Raw genomic sequence first — 16,936 nt, 5'->3', positions numbered from 1 at the left:
AATAAAAAGACAATAAATTTAAGGTCTGAATGGCATTTTTTTGCTTGACATGGAATTGTTTTGATTTTTATACAGTATTTCTCATATAACAAAAAGTGATATTGTACTATTTGAAAAATAAATAAATATGAATTTTTAAGCTTTTTATTGTAAATTTTATCCAAAATAAACCTTTAGATATATAAACAAGAATAAATAAGATTGTTCCTAAAACTGTATGAATCTGTTTCTCCATGTTGTCTTTGGCCTTCTGTCAGCTGTTGAAGGAAGTAGCTCTGTTGCAGATCTCCGACATTGTTGTGAATGTTTTAAATTCAGAATGGAACTGAAAATAAACTACAAAGAATTTAGTGCTTAAAATAGATAGGTATTGCCCTTTTGTGAGTCACTCTATTGCTTGGCTGAACTCCTACCTAATGCTTTCTTTTGGTCCTTGGTTAAAGAACCTTTAGCATAGATACTGTGTACCATGTTCAGCTTGTTTTTATTGTGGAGAAGCATAAAAAGATTGAAAAATGTAGAATCCTAATTACCAGCAAGCAGCCTGCTGTCCATATGTGATAATGGAGAGAATGTATGCGTGCCAATTGGTTTTGAGTCAGTAGCTTGCACATGTGAATAATATGTGGTTTTTCCTTTTAAAATGTACTTAAGAGAGAAAAACAGAGGAAGGTTGGCATATATCTTCATGTCCTTGAAAAAATTCTTTTAATATGTTATACTGACTCTCAAACAAGATTCATTTGTAGGTCCATTAGTATTCCTATAAAGAAAGTTACAGTTCAGGCCACTGCTTTATTAAAAATAGAATTTTGCTAAGGGCTATTCCCTTGTCCAAAGGCCTTGAACAAACTGAGGTCTTTGATGTAGTATGTATTGTCTTTGGTATATCCTAGTGATAGTGACCAGAAGGTTACTGATATTGCCTTATTCAAAAAAGCTACCTGTTTGTGAATTCTTGAGATAGAATGTCAGTGTACAGAGGAACCAACTTTGGAGTCAGGACATGAGTTAAATTCTTTTCTTTGAAACAAATTAGTTGAATATTTATTGGTAATACTATTAATCTCTCAGTTAGGGCCCCTGACTCTCTTAAGGCTGAAAGTTATGAAGGAATTGACAGAGTGTATTGTTGGAGAATCATAAGATAAATAGCAGGGGGAAAATTAATTTTCCACATTAATGATCCATTTAATAAAGAGCTTTAATTGTTTTCTGCAACATTTTTCCAATATATTTCCATAATCATTGAATATAAATTGTTCCACCTTAGATGTTTTACATAGCATCATGGGAAAAATAGTTTATTATTTTATACTTCATAAATCACACTTGTTTGTTTTATCCAGTTGATGCTTAGAATTTTTCAGATGATCTATGCTGCTTCATTCATTTTATCATGTAGTGACCTTTTTTTCTCCATCATTTTATACCTTGACACTCAATACTTAATATATTCTTTGTAGGTGGTACTGCTTATTTTAGTACCTCCAAGATGAAGCAAAAGAATAAGGAGAAAGAAAAATCCAAGAAAAAAATGCCAGAAGATGATGAAGGTAGGTCTGAGATTTTGAAATTTTTGTTATATCTTGTGTTCAGAAGGTTTTCTCAGTATAGCCACAACAGTAGTTTATAAAGCCAGACTTATAAAAAGTGGGATTCTTGAGAGGCCACATTTCTGTGTGTTGGTTAGGTTTTGATTGATATTTCAATCAATTTCGTTTTTTCAATTTTATATAAATCTTTAATTTATGGATTCCATATTTTTATAAACTATCTTTATAAAATGTATTTAATTTCTTTTTTAATATTGAAAAAAGTATCCCAGCTCCATTTCTGACTCCATCCTTCTTTTTTTTTTTTTAAACCCTTACCTTCCATCTTGGAGTCAATACTGTGTTTTGGCTCCAAGGCAGAAGAGTGGTAAGGGTAGGCAATGGAAGTCAAGCGACTTGCCCAGGGTCACACAGCTGGGAAGTTTCTGAGGCCAGATTTGAACCTAGGACATCCCATCTCTAGGCCTGGCTCTCAATCCACTGAGCTACCCAGCTGTTTCTATAATAAGATACTCTTATCTCCCACCTCTGGGCAATTTTCCTGGCTATTCTCCCTGCCTAGAATGCTCACCATCCTCATTTCTGCCTCCTGGCTTCCCTAGCTTCCTTCACATACTTCTTATAAGTTACTTCATTTTTGTATTTCTCAGATACCTTTCATTTCCTCAATGGATATGTATACACAAGTTTATGTATTGGATGTAATAATACTTTGAGTTCTACACACACCTAGATGTCCCCTCACTTTTGGAGTCTGTCTCCATCCTTTTCCCAGTGTTTGGAGTGGTGGTGAAGAATGAATGAGGATGATTTAGCCACAAGTGTCTATCTACTAGCACTGGTCTGATAACTGCTTTCTTCATCCAGAGAGCTACCCCAAGAGGGCTGAGGTAATTGGAGAGAAAAGAATAGGTAAAGGTACTATCCCTTTGGACCAGTAAAAACAGTGGGATGGATTTCCTTCAGGGCTCATTTCAGCTGCCACTTCTTATGTGGAATCTTTCTTGACCCAGTTTCTGGTGCTTATTGCTCTCTGTTTCTTCAGATTACTTTTTATTTTATTTGTGTTACATATTTTTTCCCAACTCTCCAACCCTCTTCTCCTCAGTGCACTCATCCCTCACACCTTGAAGTCAGGAATTAATTACATTTTTGTTCTATATATCCCCAATACTTAGTGTTTAAGCCTCATATACAGCTTTTTGAATTGAATTGAAAAAAATTCAAGCACTAGTTACATTCTGTAATTGCAAGAGGACCACAGAGAAATACCCATGACTTATTTTCCAACCAGATACCTTTTTGAAATGGTCATGTAAAACATCATTGCTTTAATTGATGGTTTCTGAGGCCTCCACTTAAGTGGGAAAGCCAGTTTGAGACATTGCTTGTCACATACCTAGCAATAGGATTATTTTAGTTAGTGTGTTTTGGGAGTAATTGGTGTGCACGAAGGTCAGACTTTTGAACTTATTTAGAATAGATATGTATATATAGTATTGATTCAAAGACAAAAGGTAAGGATAATTAAAAAAATTAATATATTACTTCCATCTTAAAAATGGAGTTTAAACTGTAGAAACTTTCTCCCAATATTTCTTATATCTAGATACAGCATAACTTGCTGAGGCTTGTACTTTTTCCAGAGAAGTTAGAACTATTTAAATACAAGTTAGATGAACATTTATTAAAAACTTAGCCTGTGCTAATCCCTGGGCATACTAATATAAGCAAGCAAGACATTTCCTGCTGTCAGTGAGCTTACATTCTCACAAGGGAAGAGGATACCTAAAACAGGATGGGGATAGGGACATATCCTTGGTGGTATGATGTGAACATTAACTATTATTAGAAAAATAGTTCCAAAAAGTAGTTCACTATTCTCTTTAAAAGCTATTGAATCTCATTGTGTGAACAGGTTTTAGCAGCTTTTTCTAATGTGGTCTGGAATAGTTTGACCTAAATATTTCTCTTTACTGTCTCTCTGACTTTGGTGGTTTTGGCAGTAGTTACAGGTGCTTAAGCTAATTGGATTTTCTGTGTAATTTGATTTTGTGAGTTGTACTTTCCCCAGCCTTAAAATGGGGCAGAGTTGGAAATTCTGGGTTTTAAGTTTGACTGCTAAGCCCCTATTGCTACCTAGAAAATCCTATAATTGCTTTTGTTTTAAAAGATTCTGAATTTTTATTCTGATCTTAAAAAAAGCACATAATAAAATGAACACTTCCATTTTCCTGAGACTATAAAAAAGATTGTATATGAAAATGTAGACCTCCAAGTATGTATACTGCTTGCTTTTTTCTTTATAGATTATATTATACATTCAGAATATTAGCTTTCAAAGCTGTCCTGATTGTCTATGAATTTTTCTGACCTTCCTTCTGTTTTCTTATGTACATTTTAGAAAAGCTTCAGTGATTTTTCTCTTCTTTTTTCTCTTTCTCCCTTTCTCAACTCTGTTCACTCTGCATTATTTCAAACAAAAAGTCATTCCAGATTTCTCTGAAATTGTTCCAATTTCATTTCTTTTAATATCTTTTAATACTTTTAATATTTTTGTGTATATATGGATCCTTTTACTTTTCCTTTGATCTCTTTGGGATATAGGCCTTATAAGTACTGTTAATGGGTATAGACATTTTAGAACTTTTTTAGGTACAGTTCTAAATGACTATCTACCCACAATGAGCTTATTTTACCATATCTTCCCCACACTTAGCATTTTCTTTTTTTATTATCTTTACCAATGTTCTTTTATTTAGCAATTCTGTAATTATTAATGATTTCAGCAACTTTTTCTGTATTTGGAACAGAGTTTGACCTAAATATCAATTATTCAACTAAATTATTAAATATTAATTATTAGTGATTTGGACTATTAAAAATATAATTATTGAAAACTTGGATTTTCTTCTGCCTTTTCATATCCTTTAACCATTTATCTGTTGAAGAATGGTTCTTGTTCTTACAACTTTTAATTCATTCCTCATGTGTCTTGGATATGAGAACTTTATCATAGAAATTTGCTACAAAGACACCCCCCCCCATCCTCCCTGTAACTATTTCTTATTTATTTAAACTGCATTGGTTTTCTTTATGCAAAACTTTTTCAATTTTAGGCAATAAAAATTGTCCATTTTGTCTACATTATCTCTTTTTGGGTTTATCAACCAAATCCCCTATCCATAGTTGCTTAAAATATTAACTTTCTTGCTCTTAAATTTGTTTATGATGTGTCTTTTAATATCCAAATTATGTTTCCATTTTGAGTTTATATTGCTATATGAGGTAAGATGCTGTTCTATACTTAATTTCCCCTCATTCTTTTGCTAGTACTTTTTGTCAAATGTTCGATATTTCCTTTAGTAGCTGGGGTATTTGAATTTAGTAAGCACAGTGCTACTATATTTGCTTTTGTAACTTATTTACCTATTTTGTTTCTCTGATAAATCTTCCTTTTGACCAATACTAAGTAAGGTTACTATTTAACAATTTGTTGTATTGTTTGAGATCTAGTACTGGTAACTCTTCCTTTTTCATTATTTCACTTGATATTCTCTATCTTTTGTTTCTTAGGTAAAATTAGTTTTTTTTTTTTAGTTCTAAAACAATCCCTTGTAGATTGAATGACAGGACATTGATTACATTAATTTAGGTGGTAGTGATTGTCATTTTTGGTATATCGTCTTAGCCTATCCATTAGCAGCTAATATTTTTCAAATTATTTTTAGGTCTATATTTCTATATGGAATGCTTTGTAATTTTATTGGTATAATTCCATTGTATGTCTTTGTATCCTGTAACTTTGATGAAGTTATTTAAATTAATTTTGAGTTGACTTTTGGGGGTTATTTAGATGGGAAAATGTACAAAATGTACAAAAATCAATAGTTTTGTTTCTTCTTTGTCTTATTACTATAGGTTGCATTTCTAGCACCATATTAAGTTATGCTAGCCAATCTTTTTCTATTACATGTATTGCTTACTTTTACTTTTAGATCAGTATTACTTATAGTAAGGAAAGAGTCATTTAAGTTTTCTAGTATTTTTAACAGAAATGGGTATTGTAATTTGTCAAAAGCTTTTTAAAAATAAATTATGATCCCATCTTTAAAAGTTATTTTGTTACCAATATAATAATAAAACATGTTTATTATGTTTATTATTTTCCTTACATTGAATCAACTCTATATTCTTGATGTAAGTCCGTATATATAATATAGTCATAGTGCATAATCTTTAAAAATGTTACAACCTATTTGCTAATATTTTTGCATCCATATTTATTAGGGAATTAGTCTATAGATTTCTTTCTCTTCTTTATATCTTCTTATTTTAGATAAAAAGACCCTTTTTGTATTAAAGAAGGAGTTTGGAAGTATCTCTTCTTTTTCCATTTTTGTTTAAAGTTTGTGTAAATTGGAATTAATTCTTTGAATGTTTGATAGAATTTATTTGTCCTGGAATTTTTTCATTGGCAAGTTTATTTAGAGCTTGTTGAATTTCTTTTTCTGAGATTGTATTGTTTAAACCCTCTATTTCTTGTTCTCCTAATCTGGGTATTTTATATTTTTGCAAATATTTATATACTTCAGTCAATCAGTATCCTTTTATTGACAGTTCATTATGTGCCAGGCACTTTATTTCATCTCAGTTATCAATTTTGATTGAATATAATTGGACAAAAAATAGTTCATTTCATTTTTAATTATGAGTTCTCCCTTTAAATTTCTGCTATAATTTGGTTTTCCTCTCACTAAAATATCTGATCAGAAAACTTTTTTTCCAGAAATTAAGCTTCTGATTTTATCAGTTCAAGGATATTTTTTCTTTTAGTTTTGTTAATCTTTTTTGATTTTTTAGAATTTTTATTTAGATGTTTACTTTTTTGAAAAATATATTGTTTAGTTTTCCTTTTTTTAATTCCAAATTTTATAAAACCAAGAAAACAAGCATTTCCATACGCAAAAAGGAAAAGAAGACAGTACATAAATGAATTCACAAATTTCTTATATGTTTAGCTTGCTTTTCTTCATTTCTACATAATAAATTTCATCCACAATTATCACAACTCTTCCCCACCCTCCCTGCCTCATGAAATTGTCTAGGAGGCCAGCATGTACATATAAATTAAGTCTTTCATGTTTCACCTTTCTGTTCATTTTCTGAAGGTAATATTCACAATTCATTCTTCCCGAATTAATTCTATGGGTATATATAATGTTTTCTTGGTTAAGTGGTATTTTTTTACTTAATGCTTTTTAGTTTTTTTTTTTAAGTGCATGTCTGATTCATTGATCTTTCTCTATTTTGATGTTTAAGGAATTTAGAGATCAAAAATTTTCCCACAAAGGCTGTTTTAGCTGTGGTCCACAAGTTTTGGCCTGTTTTATTGTTATTTTCTTTTATGGAATTTTATATTTCTTTATTTTGTTCTTTGACCTACTAGGTCTTTAGGATTAAATTAGTTTTCAATGAAATTTAATCTTCAGAGCCTTTTATTAAATGTAATTTTTATTACATTATGATTAGTAAAATGTGTGCTTGTCTTTTTTTGCTTTTCTTTAGTTGTGAGGTTTTCATGCCCCAATTTGTAGATGCCATACTCTGCTAAGAAACATGAAAATTTCTTTTAGTTTCCATTGAATAATTATTAAAGATCTATCATAACTTTTCTAAAGTTTTATACAAGTCCTTAACTTGTTTATTTTTAAGTTTTTCCAATTCTAAAACCATTTATTATAGTACCCTATTAGTATGCTTTTTTTCTTGAAAAAGTCTGTTTTTCCTTGAAATTCAGTGAACTTTTCCTTTAAATATTTAGATGCTATATTTTTGTTTGAATACATAGTAAGTATTGATATTGATTTGTCATCTCATGAATTTAACAAAATAGAATATCCTTTCTTACCTCTTTATTCTGTTTTTACTATTTCCTTCTCTGAAATAATTTTTGTTACCCCCTGCTTTCTTAGATCTCCTGAAGAATAATACTTTTTGCTTCTTTTTGACCCCAAGCCCAGTACTCTAGCCACTAAATACATGGCATTTGATTTTTCTAATGAAGCAGTTCACTGATGTCAACTATGAGTGTCTCTTTGGTTAAATTTAAGAACCCATTTCTCTTTTACAGTTCTTTTCATCTATGTCTACATAGTTAAATATATATTAATTTTTGCTTCCTACATATTAATTTTGTGATTATATACTTAGAAGTTTAAGAATCAAGTCTTTAATTCCAAGAATTTTAATTCTTACAATTTCTTGGAAAGAAATCTTGTGAATTATTTACTTTAAAAGGTTTTTACAAAGTGATTCTTGGCTATAATAACCCCTGAATATTATATACTAAGGTTTTATCAGTTAGCAAGCATTTATTTATTAAAATTCTATAATATACTAGATAATATATACCACTGTACATTTTCTTGTGTTTTTTTTTTCAATCTTTTGATTTTGTTTTGTTACTTCTTATTGTCTTATGAAGTCATTGCTTTCTGTTTGGCCCATTCTAATTTTCAGGCAGTTTAGTTTTTGAATAGTGTTTATTACCATCTCTTTTTAAGTTATTAATTTTCCTTGCCTTTCTTTCATTCTCAACATTACCTTTAAATCTTTCATTTCATTTTTTTTAAGCACTCTTGCAGCCATTATGGTCAAGTCATTCTTATCTCAGAGGTCTTACTTAGTCTTGAATTACTGTCCTCTTTTGAGTTTGTGTCTGGAACTGTGTTTCTTTTCTTTCCTTTTTTTTTTTTTTAAACACTTTTTATCTTATGATCTATTCTAAGAAAGAAGAACTGGCTAGGTAATTGGGATTAAGTGACTTGCCCATGATCACACAACTAGGAAATGTTTGAGGCCATGTTTTGGAGTTGGGAATTATACTTGAGTCAGACTTACTGTTGTATTCTTAGATAGTACGAGAAGAACCTATTTGGTCCTAGAAGTGACTAAGACTAGGACCCATTCTTTGCTGGAATTATTGAATTTTGTCTCTTATTACCTGATGTTGACTTAGGCTTTGGCTTTGACTCTTTCTTTGTTTTTCTCTCTGAATAGTTTCAAACTTGGAGTTGACTATTTTTCCTTCCTGTGATCTTGACAGGCTCTAAAGAGATATTATTGATTGTGTTGATAGCAGGTTTAGAATTCTGGGCTGATTGGAGGAGTTTAGAATTATTTCTCTTTGATTTGCTGTATCATTGTTCTTTCTGATGAACTTGTAGAGCTTTACATGGAAGTTTGTTGGGGAATATGTTCTTTTCTAGGTCCTAATGTACCATAATCTTCTCCAAATTCCCCCAAATTAATCTTACAATTTTTTTTTTAAGCAAATGAAGGGTCCCTGGTCAAGTCATTTGTTCTCACATATGTTTAGTAGCATCTATTAGAAGTAATAAGGCTGGGGCAGCTAGGTAGCACAGTGGATAGAGTACCAGGCTTGGAATTGGGAAGATCTGGATTCAAATTTAGTCTTAGACACTACTTGTGCAAGTCATTTAGCCTTGATTGCCTAGCACTTGTCTCTTTTATGTTTTAGAATTGATACTAAGACAGAAGGTAAGGGTTTAAAAAATAAAGTCTAAGAAAAAAATAATAATGGAAGCATTTGCAAATTGTCTTTTCATTTTTAAAGTTTGTCCTGTGATTTAAGATGAAAAAAAATTGTTTTGCTTCAAATGAAATTATTGCATCTCAAGAGGGAGGGGTAGGATTTGGGTAGGTTGAAAAAGAGTGGGCAGTTGATACAGTGGATAGAGTTCTGTGGCTGAAATCAGGAAGATTTATCTTCCTGAGTTCAAATTTAATCTCAGTTACTAGCTCTGTGACCCTGTTTGCCTCAGTTTCCTGGTTTGTAAAATGAGCTAGAGAAGGAAATTGCAAACCACTCCAGTATCTCTGCCAAGAAAACTCCAAATGGGGTCATAAAGAGTCAGATACAACTGGAAAAAAAAAAAAAGAAGAGTGATGACTAGAGCTTTTGAGGAACAATTTGAGGGTCCTCATTTTAAAATTTTATCTGTTAATATCTTTTGTTTTCATATTACCTTGATTTCCAAATACATCTCTTTCTCTACCTGGTTGGTGAGCTATCCCTTGTGTAAGGATGATTATTGGAGAGCCCCAAGGATGTTAATTTGATTTGATAGGCTTGTGTGTATGAAGCCTGTCTGAGAGGACTCTCTTCTCCTTACTTGGAGGAAGAGGGTATCTCTGTAAAGAAGTGTAATGGACAGAGAGTCAGTGAACAGATAAGGGATTTCTTTGGGGGTTAGAATTGACAGGGTGTAACTTAAATGCCTGGACCCCAAGAAACCCTTTCTGAACCTAACCCTGCCGGAGTCAGGCTTGAATGACTTGCAACCTTGGATTTTGTGTAGCCAAAGCTTGTTTAGACAGCCTTCCCCAATTCCCTCTTCTTCCCTCTGCTTCCCAATATTTCTAGGAAAACTCTGATCTGACTGCTAATAATAAAGATTGCTTTATTGTTATTGTGATCCAGGATGGGTGAGGAGAATGGGAGAGGTGACCCTACTCTGCCTGATGTAAAAGGGTCCTTCTTCCCTAGCCATGCCAGCAGGCTTTGACCAGGAATTTTCCTACTCCTTTTCCTATATCTGATAACTGAGCTAAACTTGAATAGGATGGTAAAGGGTCTCTCTTGAAAGGCTAAGGTCTAGACAGAGAGCCTTTGCGGTTGGCCCAGTGGCCGTCTGGATTCACAGACCCTTTTTCAGCCATTGGCAAATGTCCCAGCTCTTCTTTGATGGTTGAAGTGAGAATCAGGAACAACAGGTCTAGGGAAATCTCCAGAAAGCCACAGCTGAATCCAGAGGTCAGGCAAAAGTCCTCCGTCTCCCACAGAGTCTAGAGACGAAGACTCTCTCCCAGGGTTCTCTCCCCCACAAGCCTCTGCTCCTCCTCTCAACCACTGCTCTTGTCAATCATGTACCTTTTCAACATTCCTAATTGTTCTTTGCAAACTTTTCCTTGCACTTGCAATAAAAAATTTTAAAAGAAATGAAAAAAGCAGTTTAGCAAAACTAACCAACACATTAATCATGTCTGACAGTGTATGCACTTTCCCACACATTTGCAAAAAAGGGGAAGGAGATGCATTATCTCTTCTTTGTGCCCTAGATTGATCATAATAATAATACATTTTGTTTGTTCATTTATTTTTTATTCTTTCCAGGTACATTGTTTTAGTCACTATGTTAGATTGTTTTTCTGGTTCAATTTACTTTATTTTCATCATGTAGTTCATATGAGTCTTCCTATGGTCTCTGAATTTTTAATGTTTTTGCTTTATAGGATGCAGTGACATTTCATTTCATACATACACCATATTACATACATTCAGTGACATACATTACATTCATGTCATACATACATTCATATACCACAGTTTGTTTAGTCATTCCCCAATTACTGGGTATCCACTTTGTTTCTAGTTCTTTGCTATCACAAAAAGTACTGCTATCAATATTTTGGTGTATATGAGCACTTGTTTTTTCTATATTTGATCTCTTTATATGTCTTACCGGATTCTCTGGGTCAATTCTTTTGACATTTTGGTCTTTTCTTTTGTTTAACTTGGAAATTGATTTCTGGAATGGTTGGACCAATGTACAACTTCACTAAGGGTTATTTTTTAGCCCACGAATATAGTCTGTTTTCATAGTTTTTTATTTTTACCAATTTTCAGGTTATATGGTAAAAGTTCAGAATTGTTTTAATTTATATTTCTTTTTAGTGTTAGAAAAACAATTCTAAGACAGAGGTTAAGTGACTTGCTCAGTCATTGTGTGACTGATGGTTTTTTTGTACTTTTAGCCTCAATGTACTATGTGATCTAGTGACACTGGATCATTCCTGGTCATTCCTGGAACACATGATATTCTTCCCCTAAGACATTCTATCTCCAAACTCTGGGCATTTTTACTGGCTTCCTCTCATGCCCAGGTTTCTTTTCCCCTTTTCCTCCTCCTGTCTCCCCTGATTTACATAAAGTTTCCTCTAAAATCTCACCTTCTACAAGAATTTTTTTTGATCCCTCTTAATTCTAGTGCCTTTTCTTTATCATCTCTGAGTTAGTTTTATTGTGTTTCCAAAGCAATAAGAAATATAATTTGATTTTGCATGATGCATTTTTAGGCTAATAGCTTAATTTTAATATACTTATGTCTTTTAAAATTAAGTATGTATGTATGTGTCTTTTATTCAAAAAACAATTTTATGAGATTCTTGCTTGCTTTGCATCATTAAACTATAAGTATTTATTAAAAAAAATATTCCTTTCAAGGGGCAGCCAGAAGGTTCAGTGGATAGAGAGCCAAGCCTGGGACAAGAGATTCTGGGTTCAAATGTGACCTCAGACACTTCCTAGCTGTGTAAACCTGGGCAAATTAACTTCAATTGCCTAGCCCTTACCATTCTTCTGCCTTGGCCAGTGATGGGCAAACTTTTTAAAGAGGGGGCCAGAGGAAAGGAAATGCTCATCTGTCAGTCTGTTTCTAAGGCAACTCTTTCTAAGTTTCATTGTATTGTATCCTACTCATTGTATTCATCAGATTAGGAATGATGTGGCTCAGCTGGATAGAACATTTCAGGCCAGCATCTGGCCACAGGGGGTTTGCCCATCACTGGAATAGACATTTAGTATCAATTCTAAGACAGAAGGTAAGGGTTTTTAAAAAAAATTGCCTTCAAGTTTTGCAATTTCTGACCTAATAACTCTTGGTAAGACATTATTCAGAGAATTCAGTGCAGGCCTTCATTATCTCCTGCTTAGACTGTTTGTTTCCTTTGCCTCAAGTCTATCCTATCAAAGTAACCTTCCTGAAGTATAGCTCTGCCCATGTCATTCTTGTATTCTTGTATTCAGTAAATTGGAGGCTCTGTCACCAGCAGGGTCAATTATAACCCTCTGTTAGGTAGGTGTTCAAAGCCCTTACAACTTCACTCTTCTTCCCTTCCCGGTTGTTTCATATTGTACTCTTCCCCCACAGACTGCATGCAGTCCGGTGACCCTGGCCTCCAGGCTTTTCCTCCCATATGGCTCTCTGTCTCCAGACTCAGTCCTTCATGCCTAGATTCATATGCCATTTCTTGGCTTCCTTCAGACCCCAGTATTCTGCGAGAAGCCTTTCCTAACTCCTTTTAAATGCTAGTGTCTTGTCTCTATTACCTCTAGTTGATTTGTGTGTGTGTGTCTTGTTTGAACATGATTGTTTTTCATGTTGTCTGCCCCTTTAGGTGGGAAGCTCCATGAGAACATGGTATTTGCCCTTTTTTGGATCCCTAGTGCTTGGCCCTGGGCTTCTTACATAGTAGGTGCTTAACAGATGTTTACCAACTGACTTCTAGGCAATTCATCAAACATTATTAAGGGTCTGCTATGCCATAGACACTTTCATGTTCAGTGACTTCAGTGCATCATTGGAGAAAGGATAAAACAGTGGAACCTCTGATTCATCAAAGGAAGAGACCTCATGCTTTTATATAACATTACACAATTTCTCAGAAGTCTTCTGCTCTTTCTCAATTCACATATATGTATGTATTTATGTGTCTAATGTATCATAAATGAGAGAAGGACCTGGAAATGGAAGTATAACATACAATACCACAAGAGATGAAATTGTTATATCTTATTGTTCAGTAATTTTTTTAGCCATGTTCAACTCTTTGTGACCTAATTTGGGGTTTTCTTGGCTCAAGATACTGGAGTGGTTGGCCATTTCCTTCTCTAGCTCATTTTACAGATTAGGAAAACAAGGCAAACAGTGTTAGATGGCTTGTCTGAGGCCAGATGCCTGGCACTCTGTCCACTGTGCTCCTTCCCCCTTATCTATCATTGGAATGCCTTGTGCAATTCTCTTCTTCACTTCTGCCTTACATGATGAAGTGGTCTTAGTCCTTACCAAGAAAGGGTAATCCTTCTACTGGTTCAAACGATCCCATTCCATCCTATCTCCTCTAACAAATGGCCCTCTCTGTCATTTCTACTTTATCACTCATTTATATCTCTCCGTCTTTAGTGATTCATTTCTTACTGCCTACAAACTTGCCCTTGTCTCCCCTATCCTGAAAAAACCCTTACTGCTCTTTGTAACTAAACTTCTCAAAAAGATCATCTTGAATAGGGGCCTCCAATTTCTCTCTTCTTAACCCATTATAATCTGGCTTCTTGCTTTTATCATTCCACAAAAACGTCATTCTTTAAAATTACTTATAGTTTCTTAGTTGCTAAATCCAATTGCTTTTTCACAGTTTTCATTCTTCTCGTTCTCTGTGCAACCTTTGAAACTCTTGATAACTCCACTTTCTTCTCCTGATATTCTCTTCTCTAGGTTTTTCATACGTTTGCTCCTTCCTGGTTCTCCTCTTACCCATTGTTTCTGTCTCCTTTACTGAATCCTTCTCTGGATCATACTGTCTAACTATGAGTGTCCCTTGGGGCTCTGTCCTGGGCTTTGTTTTCTTCTCTCTTTTACTACTTCATTTGGGGTACTCATCAGTTCCCATGGTTTTAATTACCTTCTCTATGTTCATTATTCTCAGATTTTCCTATCCTGCCCTAATCTCTCTGCTGGCCTCCAATCTTGTACTTCCAGTAGCTTTTTAGCTCATTTGTAAAATATTGTAAAATTAAAGCCTGGACTATTTTTGAGTGGCATCAGTTCCTAAAATCAAAACAGTGAAAGGAAATTCAAGTTTTAAAAAAGGTTAGCATGGAAATCAATTAAGCTAGATTGTTATGAAAGCAATTCAGGCTAAAATTTTAAGAACAATAACAGGTAAAAAATGGAAAAGATTTGTAAGAATTTCTGTAACAAAATATTCTCCATCAGTGACAAAATGTAGGGCAGAGTAAAATCATTTAGGTTTTAAATTTGAGATCATTCTTGATTCAGTCTTTCTCTTTCATTTGGTCTCTAAACCTCTCTTGTTTTTCTTTTGAATTTCATCTTACGGTTGTTGCTTCTTATATTCCTTTAGTTTTTTGGATCAGATTTGTGTTTTCATTGGTTTAGAGAACTCTCATGAGGAAATTCCCTCCACCAATCCAGTTCAGCATTTACTCTGTATTTAAGTTCTTTGGAAATTGCCATCCTTACCTATAAGATAAGTGATTTGCCCAGGGTCACACAGCCAAGATATGACAGAACTTGAGCCAGGGTTTCCTGATTTCAGGTTCTGTTCTCCATCCACTACTATCTGCTTTCTCTGCATTTCTCACCATAGGAAAGTTTAACTTCCCTGATCCACTTTTAAAGCTTTCCCTATTCTGGTCCCTTATTTTATAATCCCTCCTTTATATTTATATAGTGCTTTACAAAGTACTTTTCCTAAACAGTGCTTACCCACACTTATTCACCTATATTCTCTCTTGGCAGATTTTAGGTAGGACTTTTCACTGTCTAGTGCTCCTTTCTGCCCTTAGACCTTCACTTATATTGATTCCATTGAGTGGAATTGCTTTCCCTTTCCCTGTATACCAAGGATTCTTTGTCTTTTTTGTGTCCTGAGCCCCTTTGGAAGACTGGTGAATCATGGGGGGGGGGGGCTGTCTTAAAACAAGGTTCTATTTAAAACTACATAAAATAGAATGCCTGCCCTTTGATCCAGCCATACCACTGCTGGGATTGTACCCCAAAGAGATAATAAAGAAAAATACTTGTACAAAAATATTTATAGCTGCGCTCTTTGTGGTGGCAAAAAATTGGAAAATAAGGGGGTGTCCCTCACCTTTTGTTGGGGAATGGCTGAACAAATTGTGGTATCTGTTGGTGATGGAATACTATTATGCTGGAGGAATTCCATATGAACTGGAAAGATCACCAGGAATTGATGCAGAATGAAAGGAGCAGAACCAGGAGAACCTCATACACAGAGACTGATACACTGTGGCACAATTGAATGTAATAGACTTGTCTACTAGCAGCAATGCAAGGATCCAGAGCAAGGCTGAGGGACTTATGAGAAAGAAAACTAGCCACATGCAGAGGAAGAATTGTGGGAGCAGAAACACAGAAGAAAAACATGATTGATCACATGGTATGATGGGGAAATGATTGGGGTTTTGGTGTTAAAAGATCACTCTAAGCAAATATGAATAATAGGGAAGTAAGTTTTGAATGATGATACATGTATAACCCAGTGGAACTGCTTGTCTGTTCAGGGAGGGGGTAGAAGGGAGGGAAGAGGGATGGGAAAAATTATAAATCATGTAACTGGAAAACATCCCAAATAAATAAACGAATGAAACAAAATATGTAGGATTACAGAGGAAACTATCTACATTGATATTGTATTCTATGTATTTTTTTTTAAACCCTTAACTTTTGTGTATTGACTCCTTGGTGGAAGAGTGGTAAGAGTGGGCAATGGGTGTCAAGTGACTTGCCCAGGGTCACACAGCTGGGAAGTGTATGAGGCCAGATTTGAACCTAGGACCTCCCGTCTCTAGGCCTGACTCTCAATCCACTGAGCTACCCAGCTGTCCCTGTTCTATGTATTTGTAAATAAGTTCCTAGACCCCAGGTCTATAGAATCTCCAAACCTATGCAACTTTTAAATTTTTAAATTTTTAAAATTAAATTAAATTAAAATAAAAAATTTAAAAATTTTAAAGCCTAGTTCAAGTCACTCTTTCTGTTGAATCTTCCCTTTTATTTTACTTTACCTATTCTAATCCTAGAACTCTTTGATTTCCTTTACTTTAGATTCCTGTTGTACTTACATAGTCAGTTTAGCTTTTCATAACATATTGTCTTTCATTATTATTTTTTAGTATGTGATTTCTTCCCAGTTAGGCTTTCTGAGAAGAGCGACTAGGACAGAAGCTTCTCTGTTTCTCCTGTAGAATCTAGCACAGTTTTGAGTATGTAGTAGATTCTTGGTGATGGGTAAAGGAAAACACATCCTCAGTTATGATACTATCCTTTAATGAAAGATAATAAGAATACTAAGCTATGCTAGTATGATGAATTAACTTTTATAAAGTCTATTTCATGTTAATAAGGGCAGGCCTGGGTTTTTTTGGAGAGATCTCCAGAGAATGTGTAAGAGCCACTACTCTTATATGTACAAAGCTATATTGCTTCCATTTATAGCTAAACCGTGTTTTCTAAAAGCTGGGCTTAAACCAGAAAGCAGATGAATTTTTTAGAAAATGCTTTGTGCTTGAAGAGCAGGCCATTTTTAGCATGATAATTGAATCACACACCTTTTCTGTATAGAGTAGTAGGCAGACTAATGAGAAATAATAGTGCTATAATCTCTAGTCCAAGTTTTTACTCATAAATTTAATCTGATACAAGTAAATATACAAAATGCTTAGCAATATGAGTTAAATTGTTTCTGATGCT

The 16,936-nt window shown here is 34.0% G+C and overlaps 1 protein-coding gene across 2 annotated transcripts in view; it reads left to right on the top strand.

Annotated features, from left to right (window-relative positions):
• The window catches only part of SPG7 (SPG7 matrix AAA peptidase subunit, paraplegin), an 83,035-nt gene that overhangs the window by 8,842 nt on the left and 57,257 nt on the right, over window positions 1–16,936 (top strand). For both annotated transcript variants that reach the window (XM_044663167.1, XM_044663168.1), the window contains one exon: window positions 1,467–1,556. In XM_044663167.1, coding sequence (XP_044519102.1) covers window positions 1,467–1,556 — 90 coding nt within the window. The remainder of the gene's footprint in view (window positions 1–1,466; window positions 1,557–16,936) is intronic.

Source organism: Gracilinanus agilis, chromosome 2 (assembly GCF_016433145.1).
Source record: "Gracilinanus agilis isolate LMUSP501 chromosome 2, AgileGrace, whole genome shotgun sequence".
In the NCBI taxonomy this organism is placed as follows: Eukaryota; Metazoa; Chordata; class Mammalia; order Didelphimorphia; family Didelphidae; genus Gracilinanus; species Gracilinanus agilis.
This window is presented reverse-complemented; position numbering and strand designations above follow the sequence as displayed.